Source organism: Ovis canadensis, chromosome 14 (assembly GCF_042477335.2).
Source record: "Ovis canadensis isolate MfBH-ARS-UI-01 breed Bighorn chromosome 14, ARS-UI_OviCan_v2, whole genome shotgun sequence".
NCBI classification, from domain to species: Eukaryota; Metazoa; Chordata; class Mammalia; order Artiodactyla; family Bovidae; genus Ovis; species Ovis canadensis.
In genome coordinates, this window is record NC_091258.1 from 38,950,522 (window position 1) to 38,969,106 (window position 18,585).

At 54.0% G+C, this 18,585-nt stretch overlaps 1 protein-coding gene across 19 annotated transcripts in view; it reads right to left on the bottom strand.

The window, feature by feature from the left end:
• The window catches only part of KIFC3 (kinesin family member C3), a 40,445-nt gene extending 22,082 nt beyond the window's left edge, over positions 1-18,363 (bottom strand). For 2 of the 19 annotated variants that reach the window (XM_069552872.1, XM_069552874.1), the window contains exons 1-4: positions 12,937-13,042; positions 8,620-8,827; positions 5,939-6,081; positions 2,092-2,227 (exon numbers count right to left, since the gene is read on the bottom strand). In XM_069552872.1, coding sequence (XP_069408973.1) covers positions 2,092-2,227; positions 5,939-6,081; positions 8,620-8,785 — 445 coding nt within the window. In that variant the 5' untranslated portion in view covers positions 8,786-8,827; positions 12,937-13,042. Of the gene's footprint in view, positions 1-2,091; positions 2,231-5,938; positions 6,082-8,247; positions 8,575-8,619; positions 8,828-12,552; positions 12,830-12,936; positions 13,055-18,315 lie in introns of those variants that run through there. The other 17 variants (XM_069552868.1, XM_069552870.1, XM_069552875.1 and 14 more) reach the window with 15 other exon arrangements.
• Positions 18,364-18,585: the final 222 nt, after the last annotated feature.

The following is an 18,585-nucleotide window of genomic DNA, read 5'->3' on the forward strand; positions in this document are numbered from 1 at the left end:
CCTGGCATGCCCGTCACAGCCTGCTTTGATGGCACCTAGAAGGACCACCGTCTCTGCAGGTGGGGAGCTGGCAAGGGGGTGGGGCAGTGGACAGAGGAGAGGCTGGAAGGGCATGGATCTGCCTTCCGCCTTGGGCAGCCTAATCCGGGTCCTGGCCAAAGTCTGTGAGGCAGGATGAAGTGTCCAAGAGTGAGGCGTGAAGAGCTGCTGCAAGCCTCCATGCTCGCGGAGCACCAGGGCATCCAGGCTCCCCAACACGAGGTCCCAGAAGCTGCAGCCCTGTGTGGGCAGGACGGCGGGGAGAGGGGGGACCCCAGACTCCAGAAATAAAGCCATCTGCACCTGAAGTCACACAGCCCAGGGGAAGGTGACAGGTGTGTTCAATGAGACGGCAGAGAAGCTGAAACGGCAGCCTGGCTCTTGGACTAAGCAGCAACGTGGGGCACAGATGGCACTAGTTCCAGGCTGGACGGGACAACTCAGCACTGGGCCCAGGAGGGGTGGACATCTACTCTCGAAGGAGCAGGCCCCACACACACAGACTCCCTTCCCCTTCCTCCCAACCCCAAGGGTTGGCTCTGACCCAAGGCCTTCCGGAGAGCCGGAACAGGGGCCAACGCTGGCTGGCCAGGGCGCTCTGGCCGTGCGGCCCGCATGTGACACAGCATGCGTGTCACACACAGCTGGCCAGGCTTCTGCCGTCTGTTCTAGAGAGCGCGAGGTCAGATGGATGCTTCCAGGCCAGCACCCGGAGCTGCCATAGGCAGCATGTGACCAGCACGGCCCTGTGCTCTCTGCAGACTGCCGTGGGGTGGCAGGGAATGCTGTCGACTCTAGGTCCAAGAGCTGGCACTGCCACTTCAGAGCCAGGTGGGAGGATCCCACTGAGGCTTCCCTTATGAAACAGGGACCATGGTCCTTGTCCAAAGAGGCAACCTTGGGCAGGCACCTGGAGCCCATGAGGGGTGCGCGGGTGTGTTGCCCAACAGGTCTGGAATAGCCCTTCTTGCTGGAACACGGCTCATCTCACCCTCAGCCCACAGCCGGGGGGCTTCATCCTAACCTTGGCATGGTGCCCACATGCCAGGGAGCCGCAAGGGGAGGAAAAGATCTTGAGAAAGCTAACAGAGAACAGCAGAGGAGGGAGAGATGTGATTAAAAGGTGACTTAAAAGGGGGCTGAGGGACCACTGCACCATCCTAGTAGGTCAGCTGTCCATCTGCATTCTCAGAAGACAGTTTCTTTCTCTGAGACCCTGCCTGGACACTGCCCCTCAAGGGCACCCAGGATCGGGGAAGCTCAGCCCCGGACCCACAAACAAGAGTCAGACCTCTGGACTGGCTGGACAATGGCCCCTCTTCCACAGCCTGGCCAGCCCCAACACCTGGCCCCAAATGAGTGCCGGGCCCAGACAGGTGAAGGAGGCCTGGATTAATCTCAGAGAAGGGGGTGGCTCCTTTCGCCTTGCAAGTTCAGACACAAATCAATCTCTGGTGACAGGAGGCGGCAAACAAGAGAAATGCCAGCTACTTTCCCCACTTACTCTTGGCCTTCCCCTCGGGCTTCTTGAGAATGCCCTTCCCCAGCAGCTGCTGGGCTCTGGGTTCCTGCTGGGGAACTCCACAAAGGGGGCCCACAGAATCTCCAGAACTGTCAGCCTCACCGGAAAAGACTGGAGCCACCAGCTCCTCTTTCCCAGCTTCAACACAGCAGAGTGAATCCCCGTCCTAGGGCGTCTGGGTCCCTGACGGACCCACAGATACATAAGTGGAGGGGGTCAGGCCTCTCTCTGCAGGCAGTGGCGTCTTCGCGGCTGCCACCCTCGCCCTGCTTTTGACAGGCACTGGGGAAAAGACAAAAAAGCAGGGAAACTCAACCCCAGCATGTGCTGGCCAAAGCTGCTTATCACCAGCTGGCACCCAGCAGCACCAGGAAGAGGGCGTCCCTGGAGTCGGGATGGGCAGGCTGGGGTCTCCAGTTCCATGTCAAGGCGGCCACTCCAGACGAGGACAATGTCTGGGGACAAGAGCCTCCCCTCCGGCACCAGTGTTAGCCAGGGCTGTGCCAGGCGGGTGGGCAGACTTCCTTTACCTGTTTTCTCTACATTCATGGCGCCACCAGCTTCCTGGGCCTCCCGGTCCCTCCTGGGGGCCGGCGCCTGCCTCTTCAGGGGCTTCTCTTCTTTCGTCCCCTGACTCTTGCTCTCGCACCCCTTGTCCTGCAGGGCCTGCTGCCAAGACACAATCAGAATCCTCACGTGAAGAGGGGGGATCGCAGTGGAGAGGGGACCCCCGTGGAGCCTGAGGATGGCGCATGCTCTTGGAGCTGGTGAGGCCCCCAGACCCAGCCAGTCCACCCCTCACTGTGTGGGTGGATGGAAATGAGGAGGCCCGGAGTCCAGAAGAAAACGACCCAGATCTCACAGCGAGAGGGAGCAGTGCGTTCCCCTGGCCCTCATCGGCAGCCGGCCCTCAGGACCAGCAAACAAGGTTCTTGGGCACATAGAAACCCTCAGGGGAAGTTCAGCTGGCCGACCTGTGGGCCCTGAGTCACCAGCGCAGTGGCCTCCTTGCTTCAGCTGCACCCTCATCCTACCATTCACGGGCCTGTGCAGCCCCACCAGGCACACGGCAGTCTCAGGGCAACAACCCCCACCTATGACGTCAGCTGCCTCCATCCTCCTGCAGACAGCACCCACCCTGGGGCTGCCAAGGAGGGGGCACATGGGTCCACACAAGCAGGGCAAGGCCGTGGTCCACGTGCAGACATGGCTATCCGGGACCATGAGACCTTGTCTCCAGGAAGGAGGAATCAAGGCAAAGAAGGCTGGAAGAGAAGAGACCAGTGAACTGGCGGGGAGATGAGGCGAGAGGCAGAAAGAGCCTTTCAAGCAGAGAAAACCACGTGCAACTCACACAGGACGACAGGAAAGGTGTGAACAGAACCATAGGTAAGGCGTAATCCCATTTAAGGATAATGGAAATAAAAGAGGCTTGCCCCTCCCTCTCCAAAGCCAGTTTCCTCTGGAGGCTGGGTGATGGTACAGGGGCATCATCTAAATTTGGGGGATGGGCTTCCTTGGTGGCTCAGGGGTAAAGAATCCACCTGCCAATGCAGGAGATGTGGGCTCAGTCCCTGAGTCGGGAAGATCCCCTGGAGGAGGAAATGGCAAGCCACTCCAGTATTCTTGCCTGAAGAATCCCATGGAGAGAGGAGCCTGGCAGCAGAGTCAGACTCGACTGAGCCACTGAGCACACGTGCAAACTCTGGGGAAATCCAAAGAAACTGGTTGCAAGAGAAAGTGGGGAGAAAGGAAAGGCTTTATGTTTCATTCTGAACCTGTCTGGCATTTGCATTTTTAACCTTGTAAGCATCTGTGGTGTTCCGCTTTGTTATCTTGGATAACAGAAGCTATCCAGGATGGGAGATGACAGGCCTTTTTTGGTGTGTCTTTGTGCCAACCTTATTCAAAATAAAAAGGCAACTGCTATGTTTAAAAAATATTCCAAGTCTAGAGTCGAAAAGGCCTGGGTGTGAAGCCTGACTCAGGTGAGCTGTGTGACCATGGGCAAGTTACTTAACCCTCCCTGAAGCTTCATCGTCCCATTCGTAGAAAAGAAACTCCACTTTCTACTCCAGAAGGAACGGTCATGAGCATGTCTCGTATTTAGGAAAATTCCCACTGACTTAATTTTATCCCCACCCTCTGACCAACTGCCACACCAGCACGAGCAGCCTTGTCATTGGCGGCGGCAACAGCGGCAGCTGGAAGTTTCCATTTGCCGTCCAGAGCAAAGGTTACACTATTTCTGGCCCGTTGGCCAAGCCACAGGAAGGGCAGACAGGCCCCTGGGGGTTGGGAATTTCTGCAGCCTCCAAAGGAAGCGACTCTGGTTTTAACTGCTTGAGAAGCTGGTGGGGGAGGTCACCAAGCCCACCAGGTCACTTCACTGGGTCTGGGTCCCTGTTTGAGCCTCACAACCCCCATCTCAACGCCCCTATAAACATAATGAAGCTTCACCAGCCCAGAAGAACACGCATGTGGAAACTGGCGGCTGGCGGCAGCGTCTCACATCCTCAGTAGATCTGCTGACCCCAGGACTCAGCGGCAACCACAACCCAACAGCCCATAATCAAAATTCAAGAACAGAGCCTCCACCCAACTCAAGGCTGCCTGTTTCTGACCACCTCCTGATTTAACTACCAATGGCTTGAGTTTGATTAAAAAAAAAAAAAATGGTTCTCCAGTTTTTTTAACTATTCCTGCACCAGACCTGCATTTCTAGCAGAACTTACAGTTAAAAAAAAAAAAATAAACACAGACCATTCGGTTCCATCTTCAGATGAACCACCCCAGAGGGGATGAGAAAAACCAGGAAGCCCAAGACTGTCTCTGAAGCAACAAGCAAGGGGTTCATGTTCAGATCAGAACCTGAAGCCACACGTTCAAAGGGCACCTATCTCCCGCACCCACCCTGACCTCCATCTGCATGGGTCCCTTCAAGGTAGCCCCTTGTCATGCACAATCTTTCTTGGGGGGAGGGGCCTTGGCAACACCTCCAGATAACTCTGATCCTTCATCCTCAGCCATTATGTCAATGTTTGCCCATCCTGGCCTCTCTGCTAGACTGCCGGGTCTATTGCTCTTCTTGACTGTGTGCCAGCACAGTCTTCTAACACAGAGTAGGCACTTGCAAAAATATCTATTAACAGATGCATCCATTTAAAAAATTACAAGGACTTCCCTGGCAGTCCAGTAGTTAAGACTCTGCACTTCCAATGCAAAGGCCTCAGGTTCAATCCCCGGTCAGGGAACTAAGATCCAACATGTTGTGTGGTGCAGCAAAAATAAAACTGCAGAGCCTGTGCTGTCCTGAAATTGCTCAAAGTTTTAGATGCACGAATGCATCAGTATTTGTTTAAGGAGCTCTTTGCAATCAGAAACAACCCAGAAGATCAGTGAGATAAAGTAGAATATTATGCATAATAAGTTTAAAAGAATGAGGTAGTTCTCTATATATTGATAGGCATGAAGAAATCACCAAGACTTACTGTTGAGGGAAAGAGCTAGTCACAGAATAGAAGGCAAAAATAAAGAATAAAAACTGTATAAATGCAATCAAGTAGTTGTATAGAAAAGATAAATAAATTAAGAGTGGATTTCTCAAAGACACAGGACCACAGGAGACATTCAGTTTCTAGATACTACACGCCACATATGTGAGTTCTTTACACCACTTTTAAAGCTCATCATGTTCAGACCCCAGCTTGCTGTGTGACCAGTAGCAAGTCACTTAACCTCTCTGAGCCTCCTTTACTTCATCCATAAAACAGTAACTGTGTCTTGGACTGATGTGAGACATATAATATATGCCACAATGCCTGGTATAAAGTCAGCGTTCAGTAAATATTATTATTGCTATCAGGATGTCTTCATTCTACAACCAAATACTATACATATAAACGTAAAGTCAGTGTTCTGAAAGTCCCATGATAACTGACTTGCAGTGATGACTGCAAGAGAAAAGAAATCAAGTTTTGGTAAAGTCCTCACTTTAAATGAGGAAATTTAAGTATTGCTACCCCCATGGACTCGTATGCCCCAGTGGGAATAAACAGCTCCCCTAAAAACCTGCCCATCTTCCTAATAGCTTCTCACTGAAGGCCCCACATTTCCCACTTTAACACTTCAGTCAGGGAGTAGCTAAGAAGCTCCTGTCATCTCCTGTGAGATTTCCCGCCAGATAACCTAATAAAGCAAATTGTCCCATGCAGGCAGGCTCCCAGTGGGTGTGCTAATGAGGAGCTTGGCAGGAGGCGTGAGACCCGTCTCCTTCGTGGCCTCCTTCCCCAGAAGAGCCCAGCGGCTGGTATTCAAAGGGCCACGGCACACCTGCCCAGCTAGACACCTGGCTTTTCTGACAGCCCCCAGACTTACCTGCAGGGTCAGGTAGAGCCTGTGGGGGCTCCCAGGGCCAGCCCAGTCCACGCTGAGGGCTCGGCACTGAGCCAGGGCCGGGCGAGCTGCACTTCGGGCGCCCGAGTCCTCGTCACCGCCGGCCGGGCTATCTTTTCCACGCCCTGTCCCAGGACAAGAGGAGACAGGTGAGACGCCGGACGCTGGTTGGAGGCTGCCGGCCAGGGATCAGTGGCCAGGGCTGAGGCTTAGCTCCCCTTTCACACACTCAGGGCGGCCCAGGCACCGCCAGGAGGGACTCACACGCCCTCACATGCCCGGCATGGAGGGAAGGCCTGGAGCTGAGCAGGCGCTGCGCTCTTTCTTCACCACAAACTGCCCGGGGATCTTCTGCAGAAAGTCGCCCAAGATCTCCCCCCCGGAGGTGGGGGCTTCCTCTCCCTCCACGGTGGCCTTAGGGCTGGCACGTGCCCACCAGCAACCCTCTACAGAGAGCAGCAGAAGGAAGCCGACGCCACCCTGGCTGTGCTAATCCTCACAGGAGGTGCACCCCGGGGCCGTGACCTCATTACCAAGGCCGCCTCTAGGTGGCAATTTCTCCCCTGCCTTCATAAAGACCAACCCCACACTGGGTGGCCTGGTCCTCATGGCCTTCAAAAGCGCATCCAGGACCAGTTAAAGCACATCCTTTCGCGTCTCTGACACGTCGCCTCCCTCACTGGATGGCGGGAGAGAGCTGACTGGGCTTCAATACCCCATTCACCCCCAATCCCCAGCTCTCCACCACAGCTTGTGGGGCTGGACGGGATGGGAGAGGGGACTCGCCTCAAGGGGCACACTGTAGAGTCCCCACCCTGGGGTGCTATCACATCCTGACTGCCAGCACTGGACCAACTGCTTTCCAGGCCTTATTTCCCTTCCTGATCCTCAGTTTCCTTGTCAATACCATGGGCATTAAGAACCAACTTCAGTCATGCGATGAGGATTAAATGGGGTGATGCATGTAAAGTGCTCACAGAAGGTAGTCATCAATGCAGACCGACAGCTCCTTACAACAGCCCTGAGAGGTGTGAACCGGAGGCCCGGAAGGGTTAATAATATGCCCAGGGTCACCTGAAGCCAGTGTTCCAATCCCATGTGCTAACCCACCTTCTGCTTGCTTTCCCGTCTCAAAGTGGCAGTAAGTTGGGGGTGGGAGGTGGTAGAAGGGCCTAGGGACACCCATACTAGCTGAAACTCTACCCAGTGGCAGGCACCATGCTTGGCATTTCACACACAGGATTTCATTGGACCTTTGTCTTAAATTTTAAAAGTGGATAAAAGTCTGTATGGTCATATAAGCCTCATAATACTAATTTAAGAGAGCAATATGCACGTGCAGGACTGAAAAGAACTATATAAAATGTTTAGTGACAAGCTTCTAGGTGAGTCTTCTTTTTTATACCTTTCTGGGGTTTTTTTTTTTTTTTTGGTTTTCCAAGATAACGTGTTTTTGTTTTTCAATTCTTGTTTTCTTTTTTAAGCCAGAAAAGCAATACTATTCATTCATATTACAGTCTTAATCTTTTGGATAATCTTGCAGAGTAGAGACCATCTTCAGCTCCTTCCAGACAACCGGGGCCACCTGATTCAAGAGCCCAAGCTTTCCCAGGAGGACTCCAGGGTCAACCCCAGCCTCACTGTCCCCAAAGAAGAGACCGTGGAGGGCAGCGCTTTGGCTGCCACTGATGGTACAAGTGAGGTGGGAGAGAGGGAACTGGAGCTTGCTACGTGCCCTCTCTGGGCCTCGGTTTTCCCTTCTGTACATGGAGGGGCTTGGCCTTATGCCCCAGAAGAGCTCTGCTAACTCAGACAGGCTGGCCCTCTATAGCCCTCTCCCAGTAGATCAGGAGCAGTCAGACAGCAAACTCCTGAAGGCCCCCTGCCTGAAGACACACCCTCTGCCCCCACACTTTCAGGACGACCTGCCCAAGCCAAGGCTGGCAGACACCCAGGGGCAGCTCCCCAGGCCTGACGATCGAGCCCGCACCGGGAATCACAGAAGCCGCCCACTTCTTGATGTTGGCAGCGCCAGGGGACATGACCCAGAAAGGAGAGCCCGTGTTGACAGCTCCCCCAGGGGGAGGGAGGGCCCCAGACTCGGGAACTCCCTCACTACCCACCTGCTGTCTGGGCCACCTGGGATGGCACCTAAAAGGAGCGCATGGCACCCACCCTCTGCCAGGCCACGCTCGGGAGCAGCCTTTCGTCCGCTCCGCGCCATCCGCCGGCGAGCCCCGGCGGGATCAAGTGTCGGCACCGCGCGGGGCGCCGGGCAGCTCTGCACCTACCTTGTTTACCAGCTGCGGGCAGAAACCGGGGCGAGACCACGAGTGCTCGGCCGAGGACGGGCGGATCACAGAGCCACAGCGACCCGGCCGGCCAGGGAGCGCGTGGCTGTCCGCCGCGTTCCCCGCTCTGCGCCACAGTTTGCGTTAACGTTTAACTCGGCGTCCCGGGCCGGTCTTTACAGACGGGCGGGCGCGGGGCAGGAGCGCCCAGAGAAATTGACGCCCTGACTCCACGCCCGGCTCGCGGGCTGCCGGTACCCTGTAATTACCTGACAGCTCTGACTGAGTCTAGGAACTTGCGAGAAACCCCAGTCTCATCGTTGGTATCTGGAGGAAGGGAAATAAAGAGGCATTTTAAAAATGCGGACTCACCAGTTCTCAACCTCCCCGGGCCGGTGTGTGGGAAAGGGCGGGCGGCCGGGCTGGCTGGGGCGGGGCGAGCCATCCCCGGCTCGGGCTCCCCGGCCCGGCCCACTCGCCACAGGCCGCGCAGCGAGGGCGTGGCTCCCAGGTTCCACGTCCTGCGAGACGGGACCATGGCCCGGCGGGGCTTAGTAGCCTCCTCCGGGCGCCGGGCTGCCTGCGGAGAGAGCAAGAAAAGGGAGGTTGAAGCCCGCTGGCCGGCACCTTCCCCCGCCTCAACCCCAAGCAGATCGGAGCCTGCCATCTGCAAGGGTCTAAGGGACTGGGTCACCTGTTAACCCAAAGCCCCAATTCCAGTGTCCCCCAAGGACCCCCTGGGCTCAGGCAATGAGACAGGGCCTCGCACCATTTCAGGGTGCTCATTAAGGAGAAGGGAGGCTCAGAGGTGGGCAAGGAGCCCACCAGGTGCATCTGTAGCACAGTGTGGAGACCCCACATCTCGGCCCTTCCCTCCGAGCCTGGCAGCACACAGACAGGGCACAACCCCACATGGAGGCACCACCAGGGCCTCCAACAGCATCTCCATGAATCTATTATGAAGGGACCCTGACTGTGGCTCTGACAAGTCAGGCTTATATACGTCAAAATTCTCTTTAAATCAGCTCATTCATGTATTCAACTAGCCCTCACGCTGTACTACAACTGGCAGACACCCTGCTAGGACTTGAAAATACGAAGATTCATTCATTCTTCATTTAATAATTATTTACCCGGTACCTGCTGTGTGCCAGGCACCTGCCTGGGGTCCTCTTTGATCAGCAGAGACATGGCCTCAAAGCTCCCTGTCAGGAGGGAGGTAAACACTTCAACAAACCTTCACAATCAGAACAGGAGGTAAGGAGACTCCAGGTGGTATGGAGAATGGGGCTGGGGGTGGGGAACACTAGTTTGGGTAGAAAGCCCCATAGGGCCCTCATGCACTGAGCAAATGAACAGGACAGACTTCATTTACTTTACAAGTCTTTATGGAACACCTATTGCATGCAAAGCGACTCTGAAGGCATTTAAGGTGATACACCAAGCTACAGTCCCAGACTCAGACAATAAGTGATGCCATGTTTGAAAGAAGCCAAGTCAGCTCGGAGAGGTAATGTGGAGTTTGCTTTGGGTTTAAAATGGAGTTGGAGGCACTCAAGGATTTCCTAATGATGCCACCTGGGCTAGAGACTACTCTCCCCATCCCGCACTGTACTGATGGCTTTCTACCAGGCAGTAAAGCTATTTAAACAATGTCCATCCCCCCTGACCCTCTACAGTTCCCCAGGGTGAGTCCCACAGCACCCAGCCTGGAGCAGCAGCTACATCCACATCAAACAGCTGGCAAAGGCTTGTTGGGTGAATGCCTTGATAGGAATGCACACGAAAGCCTGAACTGAAGCTTGGAAGACAGCAGGATTAGAGATGGAATCACTGAGTTGTGAGGCTGATGGGGGTCACCGTGCCACAGGTGAGGATCCTGTCGTCAAAGATAGTGCAAGATGAAAGGCAACCAGGGAGGACAGAGGTGACTCTGACCGGGAAGGAAAGCTGGAGAAGGAAGGTCAGAGGTGGCTGAAGCAACAGACAGATGAAGAGTCCTCAGAGGTGACCGGGAGTGAGAAGGAGGGGATGGTCAATTACCAGGGAACCATGCCACGGAGAGATCCAATTGGAAGAAAGGTCAATGGAGCAGAACAGAGGGCAGACCTGGGAAAGTCTAAGGTGGGGTGGGGGTGGCCAGAGGAAGCTGCCACTTCCTTCTCTTTGGAGAAGTTGGCTAGGATGGGAAGGAGAGGATGTGGAATTTAGAACAGGAGAGATCTGCACATGCTGGGTCAATAGAGGAACAGGAACAACTGAAGCATTGAGAGGCAAGAGAAGGAAGACCCCAAGGATGGGTGGCCTGAGGTTGGCAGAGCTGAGCCCTGGAAGAATGCCAGGCTCTTGGCTAGGGAGTCCTGGCCTCTACCTTCCTTGATTAAGGAAGACACCTTGGAGGAGGAATCTCCTGGGTGCCCTCTCCCTGGCAGGGGTCAGGACTGCTGGCCAAAGGGCAGAGTGGACATAAATGCTGCCTGTGGGTAGCTCCGCTGAGGAAATGGAGATGGACGAGTGTGGAGTGGAGGGAACTGGGAGACGTAGCCAGACGTCCCCTTCTCCAGGCTACTCAGCAAAGAGTTGGGCACACAATCTGCCCTGAGGATCAGCTGCCCAGTGGGTAAAGAAGGAGGGAGTGAGACAGGCTCCACCTGCATGCCGAGCTGCTGGAAGGTGAGATGGCAAAGGGCACTGAAGGTCGATTCCATGGTTGAGGGAGACCTTCATGTGCTCTGTGCTTAGTTGTGTTGGACTCTGAGACCCTTTGGACTGTAGCCCGCCAGGCTCCTCTGTCCATGGGAATTCTCCAGGCAAGAATACTGGAGTGGGTTACCATTTCCTTCTCCAGGGGATCATCCCTACCCAGGGCTCATCCCAACCCAGGGATCGAACCTGTGTCTCCTGCATTGCAGGCAGATTCTATATGCGCTGAGCCATCAGGGAAGCCCTGAGAAGACTTTTAAGGAGGTCAGCTAAGCCTGAGGGGCAGGGACAGAAGGACACATTATTTCCTGGCTTTCAGGAAGGGAAGTTGGGAGGCAGGAAGAGATCAGGAAGAAAGAGGAAGGGTGTGTGCAAGATCCTGAAGAGGAAAAAGTAGCTGAATTAGCAGACTGTCGGATGTGAGAGTCAAAAGCATCAAGGACTTTCAAACAGCCCAAGACTGGAGACACAAAAACCTAGGTCTTAGGACGGGGTGATGGGGGCACAGCGTGGTTATGACCAAAAGCTAGTTCAGAGCCCGGCTGCACCACTTAGTAGATGTGCAACCCTGGGAGAATGACTTTGTCTCTAAGCCTCAGTATCTCCATCTTTGAAATGGGAGAACTCTACCTTAATAGGGTTGATGTAAAGTTTGGATAACACATATACACAACATTAAGAACAATACTGACATATACAAAGAACCCTGCCCACCCCCCGCCCCCGCAAATTTAATGTTTCAGTGACCTATATCCAGCGGTGGGTGAACGCAGGGGCAGGCTGCAGGAGAGCCCCATCAGCCTCTTCAGGTTTAGGCCAAGGTGGCAGAGGTGCAGCCCCCTTCCCCCAGACCAGGGTTGCTGCAATGATTGGGGAATAGACTTGACAACTGCCCAGAGACCACTGCCTGGGGAAACATAGTCTTCGTCTCCCTGAGAGAGGGGGCAGAAGGTCTGGGAGGGTGGACAGCGCCTGGACCTCCCCTGAGCAGTCACACATCCTAGGTTTTGCAGGTCAACCCAGATTTCAAAGCCTCTGTTCCTTGGTGCCCAGAGGGAAAGCAGAACGCATTACCCCCACATCCCTTAAGTCCAGTCACTGCAAATACAGGGCCCCATTCTCAGACTGCATTCCTCACAAATGACTCTCTGGCCAAGGAGACGGCTACTTTTATCAAGGGCACAGGGAACAGCCTGGGCCAGCAGAGTTGCTGGCTCAGCCTCAGGAGGACAGAAAGCCAGAGAAGGCGAAAGGGCAGGTGTGGCTAGGACCCCCAACCTTGAGACAAATGTGTGTGTGTGGGGGGGTGCTGGTGACAAATGGTACTTGAGAATTTAAATACAGCTTCCTCTTTAAAATCTGCCAGGACCAGGCCCTTCACTGCGCCAGAGTTCCGCTCTAACTCACAACAGGGGGCTGACAGAGGTGGCTTCGGGCTGGCCCTCCCAGCTGGGAACCCCTCCCCACCAGGCTGCAGCTGTCAAAGGCTCAATTTCCCCACTGCCCAGGGGGACGCCGGCCCAGGCCCTCGTTCCTAACCTGCCGCTAGCCCACCCCATCCCGGCCCTGCGAAGGGGAAAGTCAACTGCCCAGAGGACCTACGCGGTGGGAGGGCTCGAAACTGCAGCGTTCGAGGGAGCCTTGCGGACCCGGGGACTTCGGCCCGGGGAGGGGGCGGCGCTGACCGGCACGCGGTTCCCTGGCAATCTCCGGCTTTCCCGGGCCATTGAAATCGGAAAGGGGGTCCCGAGGCTGCTCGCATTCCAGGGGACATGTCGCCCCCATGCTCTGATCGGCTCTGGCTGGACAGCGTGGGGGGCGGGGGTGGGGGCGGGATAGCGCAGGGCTGGGTCTCCCGGGCCCGGCCCTCCCCGCGCCCCACCTCGGGATTGGGCAGGGGGATCCCGGACGCGACACCCCGAACGACGGGCTGGGCGGAACCCGAGCGCCCAGCCCTCCCTCTTCCCGCCCGAGCCCCGGACTCACCGGCCTGGCGGAGGCAGGATCCCGGCGTCGCCGCAGCGCCAGGGGCTCGGCCCGGCCCGGCCCGCCGGCGGGAGGCAGCTCCACGCCACCGCCTCCTTGGCCCGCCCCTCTCCCGCCCCGCTCCGGCCCCTCCCGCACACTTTCCACAGGAAATGATTAACTCGGGCCGCGGCGCGTTCCCATGGCAACCGGCTCAGACCCTGGCGGGGGGCGGCGGCACGCGCGCGCGCTCCCGCGTGCACACACACAGAGACTCACACTCTCACGCGGGGCCGCCGGCTCTGCTCAGACCTTTCTTCTGGGTCTCCCGGCGCTCCGCACACGCCCGTGCACACGTGCGCGCTCACCCCAGACGCACACAAGCCGTCCTACGTGCTCACATACAATACACGCGGCTCTCACAGGTTTGCACACACGCTCTAGTGAGTCCACATGAACACATTCACAGTTCCCACACACATCCCGACGTTCGTTCCTACGTGTATGCTTTGCACTTAAACTGACATTCTCATCCACACCTCCTCAAACCCTAGTACAAAACTTTTGCACACGCTAGTTACTACTACTAACACACAATTCTCACAAGTGCTCCCTTGCCACGCTTCAGTTTCTCACAAACTGTCGTATACTTTTTTCTGAAACTTTCTAGCACACACACACTAGCTAGTATGTGTGCACACTTGCACATTCTCACACACTTCCAATGTGCACTCACATTCCTGTACGGAGTTCAGACTTTCCCCCGTGCTTTCCCACAAATGCTGTACATGCTTCTTCAGGTACTCTTGAACTCTTCCTCACATTCCACAGAGCAACATTCCTATGCTGCTAACCCCAGTACAGACTTTCATGGGCTTCCCATGTGGCTCAGCTGGTGAAGAATCCACCTGCCAATGCAAGAGACTTGGGTTCGATCCCAGGTCCAGGAAGAGCCCCTGGAGGAGGAGATGGCAACCCACTTCAGTATTCTTGCCTGGGAAACCCCGCGGACAGACGAGCCTGGCGGGTTACACTCCATGGGATTGCAAAAGAGTCAGACTTGACTTAGCAACTAAACAACACACGCTTTAGTGAGCACACGTGCCCATGCATGCACTGTCACACATCAGCACACGCGTTTTCACACGTGCATTCTCACTAGCTCTAGTAGGAGCACACAGGCCAGGTTGCCTCCCTAGCCAGGGCACCACCTGCTGCCCCCTGCTCCTGCCTGGCCCTGTTCCCCTCTCATACCCCCCCAAGAGATAGATGTCTTGCAGAGCAGAGAAGCTGTTTGGGATTTTTAAAGGTAAAATATTCCTTCAATCTCCAGTGAAAACACATTCAGAATGCCGGCTCGGAGCAGACAGCAGCTCCTGGTGTAGGCCCAGACGGCCTTCCTCAGAGGATGTCCCAGAAGCAGCCTGGGGGAGGCAGGGAGCCTGCCAGCCAAGGAGAGCCAGCTGACCCAGAGGAGCCACTCTGTTCTTTGTCTCCCAAACAGAGGCGGCATTTTATTCCAGAGTCAGCAGCAATATTCCCCCTCCAGGGTGCGGAAGGAGGAGAGAGCAAAGAAATTCAGGAGCCAGCCCAGTGCAGGCTGATGGTTCCCGCAGATAATCCCAGGAGGGTGGGTGCTCTGCCTCTTCCTGTTCAACAGGAGGGCAGGATGAACCGACTGGAGGGGGACGTGCAGCTCCAGAGAGGCAGAGCCAAGGTCCTGGGCCTCAGATGGTCCTGGATGCTAGACCAGGACACTCCCAACCCCCTACTGAAAATGAATTCATGTGTTTTATCTTCTCACTGAGATGTCCCAGTGCAGGCCCAATAAAGGGTGCCTGTCACTCTTCTGGTTTTTGTTTTTATATTTTTGTCCAAGCCACAAGGCATGGGGGATTCTAGTTTCCAGACCCAGCACCAAACCTGCGTCCCCTGCAGTGGCAGTGAGGAGTCTTAACCACTGGACCACAAGGGAAGTCCCGAGTCGCTCTTCTGGAATGGTTTCCTATAGAGTTGGATTTCTAACTAAGAACCCCAGATAACCCTCCCAATGGGAGAGCTGGTCATAATTTGAGAGGCACTTTCTCTCTGACTGCCCCGCAGACAGCAGTGGTCAGGGGGACTGCAAGGTCAGATGAGGACAAATTTTCTCTAGATCCTTGACCAAGTATCTCCTTTCTTTATAGACCCTAATGTTTGACTGAGGAGAGGGATGGGGTGGGAGTATCTGTCTTTCCAAGTCCTGATACAGAACTGGAGGCCTTTTCTTACTTAGAGCCGGCACGTTGACATTAACTGCAGGTTCCTTTTGACAAAGCCAAAGCCAGGTTTTTAAATTAATAATAACATTTATTGTTCGTTTCCTCTGATTACAAAAGTAATAGATGTTCATTGTAACCATAATCCCACCCACTAGAGATAAGTGCTGCCAACATTTTAGTACAGTTTTTTTTCCTCTATGCACATAATAGCTACCATTTATCACAGTTATCACTGTGCCAGGCACTGCACTGAGTTCTTTAAAAACAAGATCTCGTTTAACCCCAAACACCTATGAGGTGGGTACCATCATAGTCCCCATTTTCAGGAAGGGAAACTGAGCCCCCTAAAGTTCATTGATAAAGCTGGTGTATGCTACTGCTGAGATAGGAACCCAATAGGTGTGTGTGTGTGTGTGTGTGTGTTTACATGTTGTTGTTGCTGTTCAGTTGCCAAGCTGTGTTTCACTCTTTGCAACCCCACGGACTGCAGCCTTCCAGGGTCCTATGTCCATGGGATTCTCCAGGCAAGAATACTGGAGTGGGCTGCCATTTCCTTCTCCAGGAGATCTTCCTGACCCAGGGATTGTACCCATGTCTCCTGCATTGGCAGGTGGATTCTTTACCACTGAACCACCAGGAAAGCCTGGTGGTTTATATACAATACACAAACATATAGTATAACTATATATATATAGGTGCTGGAGTTTACTAAGTTCAAAGCACCAGTGAAGGAAAAAGAAAATTGAGATGGTTGAGGAAGCATTTGCCAAATTCCAGTAAAACTCTGACTTGAAATGCAAAACCAAATTGCTTTATGATTGCTGGAATTTAGTTTAAGGTGGCGCAATGTCAGAAACTACATATCAGTGACTTCGGGGTGTATTTCTATCCCAGAAACTTCACTGATGGTTTGATATGGAGGCTGCCAATTCTCCCCAGCCACACGGAGAGTGAAACTTGGCCACCCCGATGCTGAGGTTCTGAGCCCATGAGCGAGGACTCTTGGATTCAGCCTACCTGCCTCCTGGCAGAGGCATAGATGTCCCTAGGAGGGCCACAGAATGCAGTGGCCAGAAGCTGAAGCTCCAATACTTTGGCCACCTGATGCGAAGAGCCAACTCTTTAGAAAAGACCCTGATGCGGGGAATGATTGAAGGCAAAAGGAGAAGGAGGCAGCAGAGGATGAGATGGTTGGATGGCATCACCAATTCAATGGGACGTGAGTTTGAGCAAATTCTGGGAGACGGTGAAGGACAGGAAGCCTGGCATACTGAGTCCATGGGGTCACAAAGAGTTGGACACGACTGAGTGCCTGAACAAGGCAACGCTACAGGCTCATATCCACATTGACCCATCCTCCAGCAAAGAAGGGGCAGCACCATTGTTGTTCAGAGTCTGAAAGCCCTTAACTCTCAGGCACCCATCTGAGAGGTAGTCAAGGGCTCAAGGGGTTCTTCTGCATAGAGGGCAGCAATGAGGGGGTGATAATAAGCCAGTTCTGTTTGATCTGATTCTTGTAGCGATCAGAGTAAAGCACACCTAAGATTTACACGATTTTCCAGTTCTAATGACTGAAGCTGGGACTCAGTCACCTTCAGGTCTTTATAATACTGTTCTCTAGAGGCCTCTCTTCTCACCTTATTCCTACCAGCCTCCACCCACCTTCACCTGGGCAGCTCCTGTTTCTCCTTCAAGCTTAGAGATCACCTTCCTTGACCCTACCAGGCACTACAGTCTCCTGACTGCTCACTCCCCTGCAGCACCCCCCATGCTGGATTGTAAAGGTCTCTCCTATCTACACCATCATCTCCTTGAGCTCAGAACTCCTTCCTAACTTGATTGCAGGGCATGCCTTTGCTACAGACTCTGCTCCAACAGGCAGTAGGTGCCTGGCATCACATCAGGTAAATAAAGAAGATCACACAAGGATCACAGAGGGAAAGAACAGGGTGCGCTAAACATGTATGAACAGACTTTCTTCCCATGTAAATAACATAAAAGACTTAATGAGACGTACACTGCTATATTAAAAATGGATAACCGACAAAAGTGATCGAAAGATTGAAGGCAGAAGGAGAAAAGGATGATAGAGGATGAGATGGTTGGATGACATCACCGATTCAGTGGATGTCAGTTTAAGCAGACTCCAGGAGGTGGTGAGGGACAGGGAAGCCTGGCATGCTGCAGTCCGTGGGGTCTTGAAGAGTCGAACATGACTTGGTGATTGAACAACAACAACCAAGGCCCTACTGTACAGCACAGGGAACTCTGCTCAATGTTATGTGGCAGCCCGGATGGGAGAGGGGTTTGGGGGAGAGTGGATATATGTATATGTATGGCTGGGTCCCCTCGCTGTTCACCTGAAACTGTCACAACACTACTTGTTAATTGGCTATACCCCAATACAGAGGAAAAAGTTTAAAGAAAAAGGGAAGTGAGTGAAAGGATCCTTAGGGAATCATTCCAATGTGGTCAATTAGGAGCCCCCTGCCCCTTTGAAAAGTGTGATCGGCACATGTTCCTGTACCAAACAGCTTCTTGAAGTCAGAGGGTACCTCTTGGAGCTGAGTCACACAGTAAGTAATTCTGACTCAATTAGCTGCTGTTTTGAAGCCATTGCAATAGCTTTGATACAGCCCATCATGAACAGTGCAGAAAGAGCTTGGAGGATCCCAGGAGGGCGCAGGCAGGCTCTGCACCCAGCCCTGCAACCACGAGTTTGACTCCTTACCAGCAGCAGGACTCAAGCCTTTGATCTCTGAGCACACTTGGGGGCTGGCCCTTTGCAGGGGTAGGGGGGTGCTGGCCTTTGATTCACACCTCCCAGCTTTGAGGAAGTCATGCTTCTCAGTGGACGTGAAGGAGCGGGGTCTTAGATGACCCTGGGGCTGGACTGTTAATCCTGACTCTCCTCTGTTACAGGCTCAGCTCCTATGAGCACTCAGTGCCCATCGGGTATTTGAACAAATGGTCCCGGCCTCTCCCCTCTCCCCTTTGTGCTCCCTCTGGGCCCTCCCTCCTTCTAAAAGCTGTATTAACTAGGAAAACCTTGCTCCCACTTCCAAAGGTCTGTGTTGGGAATCAAGGCAACCTTCCCCCCAGACCACTTTTGCTCTAAAATATTTAGACAGTGACTTACCTGCTGCATTTGCAGCTCCCAGGTGAGGGGAACCTGAAGCCTCTTGATGATCTGAGGAAGAATTTGGCAGACACCCCTCTCCTAGCACTCCAGGGCAGAAAGGAAAACAGAGAGTTTTTTCCCCTTATCATTTCCTGTAGTCTAAAAAATGAGAAGAATGCAGACACTAAGGAGATATGTACTGAAGTATACCAGGTAATAGAGATGGAGGAAGGGTGACCGAGGCAGATGAGCCCTGCCCCCACAGCCTCCCTCTCAGTCAGCCCTTCC